Source organism: Lepidochelys kempii, chromosome 8 (genome assembly GCF_965140265.1).
Source record: "Lepidochelys kempii isolate rLepKem1 chromosome 8, rLepKem1.hap2, whole genome shotgun sequence".
NCBI classification, from domain to species: domain Eukaryota; kingdom Metazoa; phylum Chordata; order Testudines; family Cheloniidae; genus Lepidochelys; species Lepidochelys kempii.
In genome coordinates, this window is record NC_133263.1 from 16,484,823 (window position 1) to 16,502,106 (window position 17,284).

General features: G+C 44.2%; 1 protein-coding gene across 15 annotated transcripts in view; it reads left to right on the forward strand.

The window, feature by feature from the left end:
• The window catches only part of ARHGAP26 (Rho GTPase activating protein 26), a 327,129-nt gene that overhangs the window by 86,218 nt on the left and 223,627 nt on the right, over nucleotides 1-17,284 (forward strand). For 14 of the 15 annotated variants that reach the window (XR_012160231.1, XR_012160232.1, XR_012160233.1 and 11 more), the window contains 6 exons: nucleotides 2,650-2,711; nucleotides 4,156-4,227; nucleotides 6,802-6,903; nucleotides 10,924-11,034; nucleotides 13,760-13,864; nucleotides 16,092-16,221. Coding sequence is in view for 8 of the 15 variants with exons in the window: in XM_073355709.1 (XP_073211810.1) it covers nucleotides 2,650-2,711; nucleotides 4,156-4,227; nucleotides 6,802-6,903; nucleotides 10,924-11,034; nucleotides 13,760-13,864; nucleotides 16,092-16,221 (582 nt within the window). In the remaining 7 variants the exon portion in view is untranslated. The remainder of the gene's footprint in view (nucleotides 1-2,649; nucleotides 2,712-4,155; nucleotides 4,228-6,801; nucleotides 6,904-10,923; nucleotides 11,035-13,759; nucleotides 13,865-16,091; nucleotides 16,222-17,284) is intronic. The other variant, XM_073355711.1, reaches the window with a different exon arrangement.

The following is a 17,284-nucleotide window of genomic DNA, read 5'->3' on the forward strand; positions in this document are numbered from 1 at the left end:
TTTTCCCAGCTAACCACCATTAGCCCCCTCCTATCCAGGTTGATCCGTCAGGCTTTATACACACAAACAGGAGTCTATATAACTAAACTGGATTTAAGTCTCATCTTTAGTAAGAGTGTCCTATTTCAACTGACCTTAAATCAATGATTTTTATTTATTTATTTTTTTAACCAAACCCCAGTCTCACTTAGGCAGTGAAAGGGCTTGTCAGATGAGATGACCAAGTGTACTGGTCATACCTCACATCCTAGGTGAGATGCCCTAGATCCCCTGTGAGACAGACCCAGCAGAGGATAAAGAATTGCCCATTGGGTAGCTCACTTTCAAGACTAATGCAACACCTCTTTTTCTGTGGGGCTGGGAGTATAGTTTTGTGGCTGTACTTCTTACAAATCGGTGTGTTTTTTTTTTTTTATGGTTAACTGTCAATAATAGAGATGAAAAAGAGCTATTGAGTCATCCAGTCCATCCCCAAGGGTCTGGGAGTGGGGGATTGCACAATAAACTTGCCAGATCATGGCTGTACATGTCTAGCAGCCTAATTTAAGGGCCTATGGGTTGTTTTTGGGAAGATATACTAGGGAAAAGCCAGGCTGTATATATTGTTCCTCCCAACCATGGTTCTGCTCAGGTAGACCAGCTTTCCAGCACCACTGGAAAAGTCCACAGTTCAGAATTTCCTCTTTGTGTCTATGTCACTAAAATATAAGGACAGAAACAAATCTGAATTGATTGGTTTTCCAGGTGACATAAATAAATAAATTTGCAACAAAGTGCAATAAAATGCTAAAGGAATTGGCGGCTGTGATTGCAGAGCCATTGGCCATTATCTTTGAAAACTTGTGGCGAACGGGGGAAGTCCCAGATGACTGGAAAAAGGCTAATGTAGTGCCAATCTTTAAAAAAGGGAAGAAGGAGGATCCTGGGAACTACAGGCCAGTCAGCCTCACCTCAGTCCCCGGAAAAATCATGGAGCAGGTCTCAAAGAATAAATCCTGAAGCACTTACATGAGAGGAAAGTGATCAGGAACAGTTAGCATGGATTCACCAAGGGAAGGTCATGCCTGACTAATCTAATCGCCTTCTATGATGAGATTACTGGTTTTGTAGATGAAGGGAAAGCAGTGGATGTATTGTTTCTTGACTTTAGCAAAGCTTTTGACACGGTTTCCCACAGTATTCTTGTCAGCAAGTTAAGGAAGTATGGGCTGGATGAATGCACTATAAGGTGGGTAGAAAGTTGGCTAGATTGTCGGGCTCAACGGGTAGTGATCAATGGCTCCATGTCTAATTGGCAGCCGGTGTCAAGTGGAGTGCCCCAGGGGTCGGTCCTGGGGCCGGTTTTGTTCAATCTCTTCATAAATGATCTGGAGGATGGTGTGGATTGCACTCTCAGCAAATTTGCGGATGATACTAAACTAGGAGGAGTGGTAGATCTGCTGGAGGGCAGGGATAGGATACAGAGGGACCTGGACAAATTGGAGGATTGGGCCAAAAGAAATCTGATGAGGTTCAATAAGGATAAGTGCAGGGTCCTGCACTTAGGACGGAAGAACCCAATGCACCGCTACAGACTAGGGACCGAATGGCTAGGCAGCAGTTGTGCGGAAAAGGACCTAGGGGTGACAGTGGACGAGAAGCTGGATATGAGTCAGCAGTGTGCCCTTGTTGCTAAGAAGGCCAATGGCATTTTGGGATGTATAAGTAGGGGCATAGCGAGCAGATCGAGGGACGTGATCGTCCCCCTCTATTCGACATTGGTGAGGCCTCATCTGGAGTACTGTGTCCAGTTTTGGGCCCCACACTACAAGAAGGATGTGGATAAATTGGAGCGAGTCCAGCGAAGGGCAACAAAAATGATTAGGGGTCTGGAACACATGACTTCTGAGGAGAGGCTGAGGGAACTGGGATTGTTTAGTCTGCAGAAGAGAAGAATGAGGGGGGATTTGATAGCTGCTTTCAACTACCTGAGAGGTGGTTCCAGAGAAGATGATTCTAGACTATTCTCAGTGGTAGAAGAGGATAGGACAAGGAGTAATGGTCTCAAGTTGCAGTGGGGGAGGTTTAGGTTGCATATTAGGAAAAACTTTTTCACTGGGAGGGTGGTGAAACACTGGAATGCGTTACCTATGGAGGTGGTAGAATCTCCTTCCTTAGAAGTTTTTAAGCTCAGGCTTGACAAAGCCCTGGCTGGGATGATTTAATTGGGGATTGGTCCTGTTTTGAGCAGGGGGTTGGACTAGATGACCTCTTGAGCTCCCTTCCAACCCTGATATTCTATGATTCTATGAATTCGAACCTGGAGCAGACTTGTACATGCAAGGCTGCAAATACTGCTTCATATCCCACTAACAGTATAGCTGTGCCACAAGGGAGTTCCATGCACTTGTTCAGAAGAGACCTGCATGCAGCTACTCGTGAATATATTCCAACAAAATTCAAAAGCCAATTCTTTGCTCTTATTAGCAGATATTAATGAACAGCCAACCTGCTAATAAAGTAAGGATGTAACAGCATGATCTAGCTCGACTGCCTGGTATTTTGTGTTAGGAGTAACTAACTGCTGGAAATGTGTAGCCCAAACTTCTTTAACTTTAGAGACTTTACAGCCCATTTTATATACTGAATCTGCTGGTGTGTCTCTTTCAGCAAAATCCCTGCAAGAATTTGCCACCGTTCTCCGGAATCTCGAAGATGAGCGAATGCGCATGGTATGGACTTTGAGGCTTATGGCTTCTGAGTTAAACCTTCTTCTGTATGATCCTTTGATAAAGGGGAGGGTTGGCAAGGAGTTCAGGGTCACTATGGTGTTGAGAGACGCCTATCGTCTGCTCACATAGGCTGGAGAGTAAAGCGGGGCTTTAGGTACCTCGGCCTGAGGTCTGTGGTGAATTGAAACTGGTGGGTGCATTGAACTGATTTTGAGATGTGGGCTTGTGGCATGAAATGGGCTGACCAGAGTCCCTTCACTAGGTCTTGGCAACTTTCAAATGGGTATTAGGTTCTATTACGGATGCAGTGATGACTCCTCCTGACCTATGTACTAGAGGGAGAAGGGGCTGGCTGCATGACTTCTATAGGGGTGGGGTGCAAAGCTGTTATGCGAGTCCCTCTTGCCTGTTTTGGCCACGGGCCACTGTGTAGCTAACTAGCCAGGATTACTGGGTTTTATGCCTGAAAGAATGGGAATATTTATTCTTAGGGACTGAGTCTCGGCAGTATGCCGGGGGGCAGCAAGTCACAACGAGCTGTGACTTAATCTAACAGGCCCCACATTGACGGAACACAGGCCCAATTATTCTTTTCAGGCTGTTGGTACATTTTTGCTTTCACTCTCAGTGTGGTGTCTCTGCTGCCGTCAAGTGCAGAAGCTGCTTTAGGTTAAGATACGATGTGTTTCGTTCCTCCCAGCAGTGCGATAACCTGTGGGTTTTCTATTTTGGGAAGGAAATTGGGTCCTCGCTTGTATCTGCAGATTTTCCACCTGGCTGGCTTTATGCTGTAAAGAACGTTCACTACTTTCATTTTCACATTTGGTGTTTTAAACTGAGTAACCCTGGTGCATGCAAGGTGTACCCTGCTGTGCACTGGCGTAATGGGGAGCATCCAGGGTAAATGGCTTAACAGGCTTGCTTCTGAATTCCTAGACAACAGAAGATGTAGGTTGGCTGGGAGTGTGAGCTGGGCAGCTTTCTCTGGAAGAATTTAAGAGGTCACAAGTGTTGGTCAGTAAATGAATTAGGGCTTTGGAATTTGTAGACTCTGGCTTTGCTACTGACCATGTACTTGACTCTGCAATGACTTTTCTCCATATGATGGGCAAATTACCGCCCCCCTCTATGTGCCTCAGTTTATCCATTTGTGAAGCGGGGTGATGACCCTGTCTCTGACAGGGGAGTTAATGTTTGCAAAGCGTTTTGAGATCCTCTGATCAAAGACAAAGTGGTTCTTCATTTTGTTTTTTAGACTTGGACAGGTTTAAACCACTTTGCATTGAAATGTGAATTCTGCCTTGTATAAATGCATAGGAACGGAAGATTGCTGCCCTGAAGATCTTAACCCTAAATTGGACAGTTACAAAGCAGTTAATAACCAAGCAAGTGTGAGTAGACAATGCTGGAGAGATGATGATAATCTGTGCCTTTATCTCATCAGATTGAGAATGCTGGTGAGGTCCTGATCACTCCACTGGAGAAATTCCGCAAGGAGCAAATTGGTGCTGCTAAGGTAAGTCAGCTGTGCACTGTGAATTGACTGCAATTTCTGCACACGCTCACAACTAGAAAGGCCTGAAAAGGGTAAAAATGTAATGAATACTTTCCCTAGTTTCCCCCCACCCCCGAAACGAAATTTGATTGAAATGTGCATAGCGATGACCAGCTCAGTTTTGAGGGAGCCAGGGGATTTGTACATGCAGACCTGTACCATCTACTGGATGTGAGGAGGTCACCCATGGGAGGGAAGAGCTTCCAAAAGTTTCACGCCTTCTGTTTAAATTCTTATCTGAACCTCTCTGCTCTGGCAGTGGGGTCATTCAGACTTCTAGCCCTGATCATGGTCCTTTGGTACATCTGACCCTGTTTGAAAGCAGGTGGCATAGGACGAGGACCAAGTGAACACAAAGTTAAGCAAACTTTTTTTTTTAATTAATTCAAACCTCAAGCAAAGTTTGCATTACTTAGATGAAGTTCTCAACTGATTTTTTTTTTCTCCAGATCGATTCCCCACATCCCATATGTATAACTGGAATGGGTTCAGTTTTGTGCAGGTCGATTCCCTCATCCCTACTGTGTAACCGGAACGTATTCAGTTTTAATTTAGAAGAGCTTTGCTAAACAGGGCAAATCTCAAATAGATGACTACAGAACCAGTATCTGTCATGGCTGCTATTGAAGCACAAGCCATGGTTTTTGCCTCTTTCCTGTCTTTTCACTGAAATTAAAATTGCAGCTTTGTCTTCTGTCTGCTGCTCTCCTGTTACTATAACAACCTGTTTCTGCCTGCAGGAAACATAAGCTAATGTGTATGAGTTTCAATACCTGTATTCAGTAGCATGTAGGGGCAGCATGGAGGGGTCTCTGCTAGATTAGAAACCTGTTGTGAAAGGCACAGTAGCTTGGTCTAGTATGGCAATTCCTATGCTGCTTTAGGGAGAAGTCTGTAGCTGAAAAAGATCCTTCAGAAATGGACTGTTGTAGGTATCCGATATTATGGAGATGGTTGTGCTGTCCCTCAGAGCAGTGCCTTAGCAGGGTGTCAGCTGTGGGTGCAAAGAAGGCAAACTACCTGTGCAGATCCAGACCTTGTTAATCTCCATAGACCTTTGAAGGATATGGCTCATTGTATTATGATGGGCTGGCAGTTTGTGTGCATTGCTGTTTTATGTTGGGGGTAGCAAGTGGAGTATTTATTCCAAAGAGGGAAAGAGAAAGAGCTAGTATATTCAGCCAAAGTGTCTCTGTTGGCATTTAACCAGAATTGTAAACGCTCCTTAACTTCAGAAGATTCCTCTGGGATCCTCTCAGCACCTGGGGAAGTGGCCAGGACCTTGGGAAACACTTACTGTGCTGAGGGAGGAGATTCTGCTGCCTCCTGTATGGTAGGTGTGAATTCTGGTGCTGATAAGAGCTATGGGAGCTACTGGACTTGGTTCCTGATGGGACGTTATTAGCAATTGGTCTCTTTTTAGAGCAGCGACTGGAGTAGCCCCATGGCACTGCACAGATTTAAAAATATTACATTACCAGAATATTTAGAAGGGGCTCTAGAATTTCATGCCAATTTTTTCTTAATCTGTTTCAGATTAGTATGGGGCTTTTTTCCTTCTCCATGTGTGTGAGATGGTGGTGTCCGCTGGTGGGTATTGCAACAAAATGGCTGTGGCTGATAAATGTCAGTAACATCCATGAGGAGGCACCTGCAGTGGTAGCTCTGGTTATTTTACAGTGCTCGTAGGAGAGAGCTTTGATTACAGTGCATTCTCTATTACTGAGCCACATAGTGAATGCATTGTTTGTGTGAAATAACATGCTGAATTTCCAGGTACATTTGTGTCACCTCTAAGGTTTGAGTTCAGCAGACTTTTTCAAAATTGCAGATCCCACTGAAACCACTGGGCCCAGTTCAGATCTTGTAAAAGAGAAAAATCCCTTTTCGCCTGCTTACGTCAGAGATGAATTTGGCTCCTGCTATTGACTGACTTTGTACTTTTCTTCCTGGGGACAGAAAAGGAATGTGCAGTTTGTGACTTTCTGCACTGACTTTGGCATATTTGCTGTTTAGGGGGAAAATAAGTCACCTAGGCAGTTCTTTTCTTTCAGTATTGTAGCATGGTGAACTCCACTGTTCTTGGTTCTTTAGAAGCACTCCATTATTTCCCCCCTTAGTTTTCATAGACACATGTTGGTTAAAATTCCTTTGATGAGACCGTGTTACATTGGAACTACATTCCCTGTTGGAAATGGTTCGTTCACATTCAGTTGACCACAGCGAGGCTGCTGGTGTGCTGAGACCACTGCCCCTTGTGCTGACCAGCATTGTCTCATGTTGTTTCCTTGCACCTGTCGTCTCTTGTCTGGCGCTTAGAATGTAAGCTGTTTGGGGCAGGGACGATTTTTGGTCTGTGTTTGAACAGTGCCGAGCACAGTAGAGTCTTGGTTCATGACTTGGACTCCTAGCTGCTGTGGTATCACCAGTAATATCATTGTCTTGGTGTTGGGCCCCTAAGGAGCCAGTGTCATGTGCCTGCTCTTGATGGTTTCATGTGACATTTGTTTCGTGGTGTTTGGGTTTTTTTGGTAGGATGCTAAGAAGAAATACGACAAGGAGACGGAGAAGTATTGTGGTGTCTTGGAAAAGCACTTAAACTTGTCTTCTAAGAAGAAAGAATCCCAACTTCAAGAGGTGAGAGCAAGCTCTTGTTTTCAACTTCTGGCATTCTCCTGAGTCATGATCTCTATCTACAACTAGCAGAACCCACCGTGTGGCTGTAAAATGGATATGTTCATGCTGACCGAGAATGATGGGTTTTTCTCTCTGTTGTGGTAAAATGAATCCAAGATACCACCAAAAGGACAATGACTAGGCAGGGAGAGACAGTTTGTGGTTAAAAGCACAGGATATCAGGAGACTAGAGTCTTACTCCTGGGTCTGCCACAGACATCCTGTATCAACTTTGCTAAGTTGCTTCCCTGCTTTGTGCCTCAATTTCCTAGCCCGTAAAATGGGCTCATTAATACCTAATAAACAGGAAATATTGTGAGCTTAATTCATTAATGTTTCAAAACTGCATAAAACCCTCTAATTCAGATGGAAGCTATCTAATTAACAACAATTTACTGTGCCAAACACTAGGTAAGGGTACATCTACACTGCAAACCAACCAAAAAATGACACGCCCCCACCCCCTTCCACCACAGTGGAAAGCCTCGGATTCCAGGTCTACGGACTCGGGCTTGCAGGGCTTGTGCTATGGCTGTAAAAACAGCTGAGTGGATGTTTTGGCTTGGGCTGGGACTGGAGCTGGTGCTCTGGCTTCAGACCCAGAGTTCTAGCCTAAACCGGAATGTCTACACCAGTATTTTTAGTGGTGTAGCATGAGCCTGAGTCTGTAGACCCGGTCTCTGAAGCTCTCTGCTACCATGTGTGTGTGCGTGTGCAGGAGGGGGAGGGCTCTCTCTTTTTTTTTTTTTTCTCCTCAATGTAGACATACCCAAAGTCACTCCTGTGAACTTCAGTGCTCCCTGAGCTTCCCTAAGGTCTGTTTTTTGATCTGCCCGGGGCATTATCCATTTATTGGCCTTAGAGAATGACTTCTGTGAAAGAGATCTTGGCCAAAGCTTGTAAGTTTTTTGTGACAGGGACTGTGTTTTTATTCTGTGTTTGTATAGCGTCTAGGACAATAGGGTCCTACTCCATGGCTGGGGCTGCTCGGCAATATGAGAATACAAATAATAAATAATAATTACTTGCCTTTCTAAAATCTAAAGTCAATCAAACCCATCCCCCCATAAATCCCCGTAATTATCCACATTTGTCTCCTGATTCACAGGACTGCACAAGCCAGTTGTAAGTCCTGATTAATCTGCCCCTGCTGGAGAGCATGGATAGTCTGTTGTTTATTACTTATAATACAGCAGTGCCCTCGGGCCTCAGTCGTGGTCATGGTTTGTTGTATCAGGCTGCTAAATATTGTGATCTAGTTGCTCCTTCGTCACCATTTTACTTTAAGCGTTCGAAGTACTGCATGTTCAATGCTGTGCCTTATTGGAGTGGGAGGATTCCGTTTTAGAGCGGGGAGGGAAAGTGGTATAGAACGCGTTATGCCATTTAAAATGAGTGTTCCTTGAGCATTAGGGTACCTTTCTCCAAGGAAAAGCCTAATAATGGCAGTAGATACTGTGTTGGTATTGCTCCAACGTAACTGCAGTAAAGAGCTGTAGAGGAGATCAGGGTAGCAGCCCTGAATACCAGTGCCATCTGGTGGAGATTTTTTTATGTTCAACTTTGGTTTGGGGGCCTATTGCAAAGAAGAGAATACTTAGATAGTATAGGCCCATGCTTTCAGACTTGCTTGCATAAAAGTAAGGCACCTCATTCCATGTTTAGGCACCCAAATAAAAGGCCTGATTTTCACAGGTATGCAGCACCCACAGCTCCCGTTGATTTAAAAAATACAGAACGAGTTATGTAAGCAGACCCTCTTTGAAAGTCATGGCCCTTTAGGTGCCTTAAATTGGAATGGGGCATCTAACTCTAGGCCTCCATGTTTGAAAATGTTGGCTTTGGTTCTTCATGGCATATAAAAGTAGTACAACTTATTTTCTTAGCTTGTGAACTGGGATTCCAGAGAGGGGAAGTCAGCCAGAGGAATGACAGATGCATGTTGAAAAGTATGCAGTTGGTGGCGTGGTGGTAACTTTAGAAGAGGGTGTACTGTGCCTTATTGGCACTATATAGCTGCATTGTAAGGCCCGACCTACTAAGAGACAGTAATTCATGTGTGGGAAAGGGAAACCCTTCACTTTGTACCAACTTCCTCTTACTGCCAATACACCTGGGAGAGTGAAATATCTTCATGTACAATGGTTATAGTAAAGGGAAGGGGGAGAGAACCTGGGAATTCTCTTTAGCTCTACAGCTCTGGCTGTTGGACAGTTTACACAGCACAGGAAGTCTAATTTGCCATTTAATTGCTGGCAAGTCCAATATACTGTATCACGTTTTCTCGTGTTCAGAGCTCACTTTGCTAAATACCTCGGTATCTGCATTATGGACACACATGACAAATATTACAGGCTGGTCATGGAAATAACCCATTTCATGATTTTGTCCCAGATTAATAGGGATAAGTTCCTATTAAAAAGGAAGTAATTACCACCAATGGTCTGCAAAAGTAAAAGCAGCCGCATGTTAGGCTCTGTATTGAGCACAATGTCTGGTATGTCCCCCTGGGGTAGATTGCTCTTCTCAAATTACCCTGGTGTTGACTTCCCAGCGGTCTTGCTATGGCCAAACTCTGTGCAAGGTACTATTAGTCTGGAAAGTTATACCTGTATAATTATGTTGGTAAGGCTGTGGGTATTTTTAATTGATGTCGTTAAACTGTTACAACCCCTAGTGTGGACTGAGCTATACTAGTGTAGACAAGGCCATAGAAAACAGCCCTGCACTGAGTGAGGATGGACTAGATGATCTAACTGGCCTTTCTTGCCATTCACTTCTAGAATTCTCTGAAAACTGTTGTTTTGTAATTGCAGTGGAGGGCACACCGGCACAGCAGAGGCAAAGGAAACAATTGAGTAAATAAAGGGGCTGTAATGAATTTATTTAGTGTAATAATCCTTATACTTTGTAAAGCAAGACCTGGATTCCTAGTTCTGCTACTGGCTTTCTGAGGACCCCAGGCAAGTAATTTAGCATCTAAATCCCCCTTCACCCCCAGTGTCTAGCACCTACATTTGATTTCAGTGGGGACTGTGGTGCTTAGAAAAACAGCCCATAGCCTCTCTGACCTCCAGGTCCCCATCTGTAAAATGGGGGCAGTAGTCTTTAACTACTTCGCAAAGTTCTGATTGTGAGGTTTTAAGTGCTATGCAATCCTTAAATGAGGTAGGACAGAGAAGGAGTACATCGATTACAAAGTTACTGAGTCATTTTATTTTTATTTGGGTGTCCCCTTGGTTTGGGAGCTGACCATATCCAGTTTTGATCATTGGGAAGAACTGAATCCACAGTCACAAAAGAAAGAGAGTCAGCAGGTTTCTAGGAGCAGAGCTCTGAAGGCCACCTTAATTCCTCTGCATGTTAAAAAAGAGGATGGTGTTTCACATAAGAGTGATGTAGTTCCATCCTGGTACATACGTATGTGTCCGGATGCACCATCATGGTGGCTAAGGATGGTCGCCAGTCATGCTCTCTTGGGCCTTGTAGTCAAACCACTGTCAAAGGACAATGCGCTTTCCTTCTGCTGGTTCATCAAAGCTAGAGCTCACTGGGCTTCATGGTGAAGTGCAAGATGTATACTAGGCTATCTGAGTATTTATTTGACTATAGAATATTACTTGAGGGACTCTTCTTATCATGGATTTGCTGGTTGGGGCAGAGGAGCTGGGAAAGCTACTTTGTACTTCATAGTCTTCATGTATTTATTGCTTTTACTGTTGTCCACCCAGCTGTCATAGACATAAGAGCACAAAAATAATTAAATACGTAATTTTCAGATGAAGAAAGTGTGTCTTCATGCGAATTAGGTTTGTATGTAATCTCCCTGCCATCTGCTTAGCCCTGCTTTGGTATCTGGTACGAAATTTACGTTCTGTATGGGCACGTTCTCATTAGACCCAGATGTCTTGTGATCTTGAAACTAAATGTTCAGTCAGTAGTTATACTGTATTTCCTCTCTAATCCCCATGGTGCTCACAGGCAGACAGCCAGGTGGACCTGGTTCGACAGCATTTTTATGAAGTCTCCCTTGAGTATGTCTTCAAGGTGCAAGAAGTCCAGGAGAGGAAAATGTTTGAATTCGTGGAACCTGTAAGTAAATATTCAAAGTTTCTTTGCCTGCTGAACGTTGTTGGCCACTAAATTACTTTACAGTATAGAAGGTTTGTCTGAAGCACTGATTTTGTGAAACAGTTTCTATTTTGTTTGGATGGAAGGCCTGGTGTCTCTGCTGTTCCAGAACCGTCTGACAAACAGCAACTGCAGTACCCGAAGTATGACGTGTGTTCTAGTGGGTGACTAGACACCTCAGGTTGCTGGAACTTTAACCCTTAAGGCACTTATCAAGAGACAGAGAGAAGAGAAGAATGCAGGGGTGGGGATGACCCTCTTGGAAATTTCAGGTGAAAATTGTCAACAGGTTCCAGCTGTCAGCTAAGTTTAGGAACAGAATATTAGGTTGTCTGAGCTACTGGTTGTCTGTAGAAACCAGTGGAGACCAGCTGGATTTGCAAGCTAATGGAATGACACTGCAGAGAAGAAAACAACCACACGTTTTAGTCAGCAAGGCCTCTTCCTTAAGGGATAGAATTTAGGATAGGTATGTGAAATAAGTTCTAAGCAGGAACAAAAAGGGGGTAAGTCCCCCAGCTGACTTTAACCCAGACCCTGGACTCTGCTTGTAGAAACCAACCTTCCCAAAGACATTTTCCCCATTGTGCTCACAGAAAGGCTTGGGTACCAATCGTGAAAGGGCACAGGCTAGTGGAGATGGAGTTGTTAGCGTCTTGTTCACTGTGCACAAAACTCTGATGGATTCTACAAGAATTTCCACCAGGGTGAAGTCTTACGGACGAGAGGCTCATTATTAGACAGTGGTCAACTGGCGAATGAAAACCTGGTTCAAAAGTTTATCTGTTAAAGGGAAAATAAAAGCCAATAATGATAGTAGCATCTGAGATTAATGGAGTCCTAGAGAGAGAAGAAGAGAAAAAATAGGACTAAAGAAAAGATACAAGAATAAAAATTAAGTAGAAGAGTCTTACCTGTACATGTGCTCAGATGTTATGCCTGGTGAAGCACCTCTGAGGGATTTGATAAAACCCTATTTCAGTCCTTTTAAGAGAAGAATAAACCAAAAGACGGTACGACCTTAGCACTAGCTGCTTATTGCCTGGTTTACTCTGACAAGGCATGACTCTACTTCTCAATAAAGTGATGGGTGAACTATTCAAGGATGTGGAGGGGGTTGTATGCAGGATTTTTACTAGACGAGTGGAAGGCCTAGTTATCAAAAAAGCTCAGCTTGATATTCTACAGGAGTTGATTAGACAGACTCCTGCTTTGTCCCGTACAACATGGTATGTTAGTGAATCATAGAGGAGTCTTCTGTGAGCATTGGATTTGTGGACATTGGACTTGAAACAGCAGGGTAAATTGAGCCTAAAAAAGAAGGGTTGTTTAGTTAGATACTCATCTCTGTGGTCAAAAAATTAATCGTTTGGGGATCCCAGTGGAACTGGTTCTGGGCGAAACCCCAAGATGCTAGTATTTTGGTTGATATATTATCAGCTATCAGTGAAGGCAGGAAAGCTCATGGAAAGGAGTGATGGTCTACTGGATGCTGAACTGGGACTAGTGAGACTAGGGTTCAGTTCCCAGTTTAGCAAAGACTTTTGGCACTTTTTTGTGCCTCAGTTTTCCATCAGTAAAATGGGGCAATACTTATTACCCTCTTCTGGATGTTGAGATAAAATCCACTAATGGTTGTGAGGCACTTGGATGCTGCAGTGACGAGGGCCATATATGTACCTAGATAGAAAAGGAAAGAAGTTTTTTTTTTCAATAATACTGAATCACTAACACCCCCAGTCTGGGATTCAGCCCAGAGGTGCAGAGGTTCACAGGAAAGAACAATAAATCACCGCATGTTTTTCCGAACTCCCTCTTTGGTTTAGAGGTTGCTATGAAGGTTGGGGTTGGTTTGTAAGCCAAATTGATTCAACCAGTCCTCGTGGTAATCCATTTCCTGAAAGGGAAAATGAGCTGCTTTGAGGCAGAGGTGGGAAATGAAGCCCAATTCCTTATGGAAGTAGGACACACAAGTTAATACTACGGAAGGTATTGATTGTCCAGGGGCAATATTAATTAACATTGTTGTGTTCAATGAATGTAGCCTGTGTAACAGATCCTGGGGAATAGGGAGGAATTTCTCTCTCTGATTTCCAGGAATCAGTTTCATAGTATCTTCCCTTTGTTAAAAGGGCGTGACAGAGGGAGAGCTGGAGAATGGAGGAATGTGTGCACTGGCTTTCAGGGGGTCATAGAATGCAGTTGCTATAGTTTGGACCTCGACTGGCGTTAGGGGGCCCTAGGCTGCGTTTTGCTGTCGTCTTGAATGTTTCTTCAACAGGGACTTGGCCTTTGTGCCCCTTCCAGCCAGAATCGCCTGTCCCTATCCTCTCTTGAAGAGAGAAAATAGAGTTTACACCCCTAGAACTTCCCTCAGTCTCATCTGGATCTTCACTCTCTTCTTCCCTCATCTGCATTGCTTATTTTGCTCCACCGTACAAGAACTCTTAAATGATTCAATTCTGTACGTGCACCTATCAAAGTGTAGTGGGAGATTTTTTTTTTTCCAAAGGCACCAATAGGAGATAAGTGCCCAACTTTCACTGACTGTTAACTAATTTACTAGTTCCAATTTATGCCTTCAAAAATCTGCCCCTCTAAAACATTGTTCCATTCAATGACATCTTCAGCATCGATCAGTTTGAAAAAGGTGGTGATCTCTATTGATGAATATGGTCCTTTGCAGCTGCTGGCATTCCTGCAAGGGCTCTTCACATTCTACCATCATGGTTACGAACTCGCAAAGGACTTCAGCGACTTCAAGACAGAGCTGACAATCAGCATACAGAATGTAAGTGTATGTAAAGGGGAAAGTCTGTGTGGGAATGTGTGTGACTGTTTTGCACAGAGAATTAGCATTTTCCCTATATATAATTAGCTTTCCGCGTGCTACTCAACAGAAGGCTTTATGGCATAAATGAAAACAAATGCTTTCTTTTTGTGTGTGTGGATGACACTACACTAAATGCACAACCCCAAATAGCAATTTATTCTGCTGGGTGTGGCAAGTGCAGAGAGTCAGGCATCCTCAGGAGGACTTGGCAAGCAGACAGCCGTCTTTAAATGCATCACACTTTTAGCGTGTATTTCAAAGACTTGTCTTAAGAATTGTGGACCCCCCCCCCACCCTTTTTTTTTTTTTTTTGGGTCAGTGGCAGACATTGGGATTTCTATAGATGAGAGAACTTGCACTTCCTCCTCCCCTGAGAGCCAGACATGTGGTTAGTATCCAACAGGTGGACTTGTGCCTGTGTTTGGGAGATCAAATGTGCATTGCTTGTTTGCCTTTTTTTAATTAGGATTACTGTTTTTCTCCAAAGGATGCAAATTTGCTTAATTCTCTCTGAAACAGTCATCAGAAAACTCCCAAAAAACACCACACACCTCAGTGCTTGTTTCCCCCTCCCCCCCCCCTCAAAAAAGTCAAAAATGCGGCCCTGTGAAACCATTTGATGAAGGACAGCAGTTTGTTGTTGTGTCTTACCTATCATTGTGTGGTGCTTCCACTTTCAGCAAAGACTGCAGTAACTGGGGCCCCTGGTGTTCTGCCACGTACCAGCCTTGGCCCCTGAATGCTAGTTTACAAAACTGAATAGAATTCATTCGCGCGCCTGTCAAAATGAGGTGCGCTGGGTGATCCCGCGTGCACAGCCACAGTGCTCCGTGGTGTTGTGCAAGAGATCAGATTTGATTTCCAACCTCCTAGTCGGGGTTGGGCACTGGGAGTAGAGGAGACAACAGAGCCCTTCACTAAAAAGCCCCCCCCCCCAACGGTTTAAACTCCTGCCTCTCTGTCTGCCCAAAATGTCATAGTAACACTGTTGTATTTTGGGCCGATTCTGTTCAATACTACAGCATGTGTATATATTACAGGCATGCACATACACAATGGTAAAAATCTTATGAAGATTGCAAAGTTGGGAAATGTCAGAACTCAGATTTCCTGTGCCCTAGATCCTTGTCATGTCTGTCTCCCCTGCTCCTCTGGTTCCCAGTTTCCCTCCTGTCCCTGGCTTCTTATCCAGTCTACTCACCCCACATCCCTATGTCTTACTCTTGTTCCTTCTGTATTCAGTTCAGGCGGCTCCATCCTCCATGTTGCCTGGGCTGAGCAGAGCAGAGACAGGCTGCCTGCTCTCCGTTCCAATGCCCAGACCTGGGCCTGGCACAGTCCACAGAGGCCACCGCTGCAATTGCAGGAAAAAACCTGCTCAGCCCGTCTAGAGCTTGCAAACAGAGGATGGGATCTTTTGGGAATTAAGCTGAAGCTTTAACAAGTTTCTATTGATGTGCAAACTGTTGGTTGTTTTTTTTTTTTTATAGGGATTATAACTTGGGCAGATCTGAGTGATTCTCCACAGGAACGGCAAAAGGCACATTGCTGACACAAAAGCCACCCCCTGCCAAATTACCAGTCCTTACTCCAAAGCAAAAGGGCACTATAACTTTTCAAAGTTGTCAGAATTTAGCATGGGTAAAATGTACTTTTCCCCTTGCCTTGTTCTCAGAAATTACCAAATCATTTTGGCTGAAATTTTCCAATAACATTTAGCCTGAGGCAGATACCTGGCATAGAAAATTTCAGCCCAAACAGTAAAAGTTTGATCAAGTAACTGAAAACAGGGTGTTATAATGGGAAGTGTTAGATAACCTGATTAGTTGGCAGTGCTGCCAGCCACAACCATAACTATCATCATTAAAAATTATGAGATGAGGGAACAGAGACTCCAAGTAAGCCAAGCATGTGCTTAAATCCACTCATATTCATCAAAGTGTTTTAAATAGGACGTAAGTCCTAGTGAAATCAGTGGGGTGTAAATATGAGCTTCGGTATTTTGCTGAATAGGGATGGACTTCTGAACCAGGGTGGCATGGAAAATGCATCAGATAAAGTTAGCCACTGTTCCCTGGTTGTCTCTATGTAAATTCCTTTAACAATAGCACACAGGTAGCGCTGTGTCTATTGAAAGCTCTGAGGAAACGTGGATAATGGAAAATATATTTTTCGAAAATCATAGACAAGAAGTCGTTTTGAAGGGACCCGGTCGGAGGTCGAGTCCTTGATGAGGAAGATGAAGGAGAATCCCGACGAGCACAAGAACATCAGCCCTTTCACAATGGAAGGCTATCTCTATGTCCAGGAGAAACGTAAGTGCGGTTGCCTTGAAGTTACTGAGCTGCTCTCTGCTGCCACTCAGAGGAGACTGAAGTGCAGAGTGGGAGCACTGACTATGCATCTGATGAAGTGAGCTGTAGCTCACGAAAGCTTATGCTCTAATAAATTGGTTAGTCTCTAAGGTGCCACAAGTACTCCTTTTCTTTCTGCAAAACATCATGGTCCATGTGAAATGGCAAGAGGTGGCGGGATTGGGGGAAGAAATAAATCCTGTCAATTCTTGAGTTGGATTTGAATTACAGGGCTAGGGTAGCCACTTGTGCAGCTTTCTGCAGGAGCATCCCCCTGTTGGCAGGGTGGGCCCATGTTCTGGGAAATTATCTCCAGCTCCTTCAGTTTTCCCCCATGATGACTCTGCAGGTGAATCCCATAGGACAACCAGCATATGAGCTGGTTCCATGGTTCACGCCTCACAGTTCTCCTTTTACCAGCATTTGGGTTTTTTGCACCCAATGAGGTAGTCTGTTCCTGCTGAGCCTGTTAGCTCCTTGGCGTACTCTCTTTGCTGTCCCTGAAAAATGAATTGTGTCTAGTACTAACCAGAATAGGTGGGGGCTATCCCTACAGCACTTTGCTCTGGCTGTGTAACTTGGAAATTCCCTGAGTCTGGCATGGAATTTGAAGCCCATCTTAGCAAATTGTCTGATCACCTTGGGTGGATAGAAGTAAAGGTCTTGGCACTGGAGAAGATACTGCATTGAACAACCCTGCCGTGGTAGGGGGAGGAACTAGAATCCAGCTACTAGGAGCCTGATCCAAGGGTCAGGAAAGACTCCTAAATGATCTACTAAGTCAATTCTATCTTTAATTTCTATGAAGAAGAAGGGTGGCCCAGTCGTTCATCTCTAACCTGGGATTAAGAAGACTGGTTCAATTCTCTGCTCCACCCTCTGTGTGGCCTTGGGCAAGTCACTTGTCCTCTCTGTGTCTCAGTTCCTCTCTGTAAAATGGGGATAACAGCAGTGCCCTACCTCACGGAGGTGTGCGAGGGTAAATACATTACGGATTGTGAAGTGCTCCGATGCTATGATGATG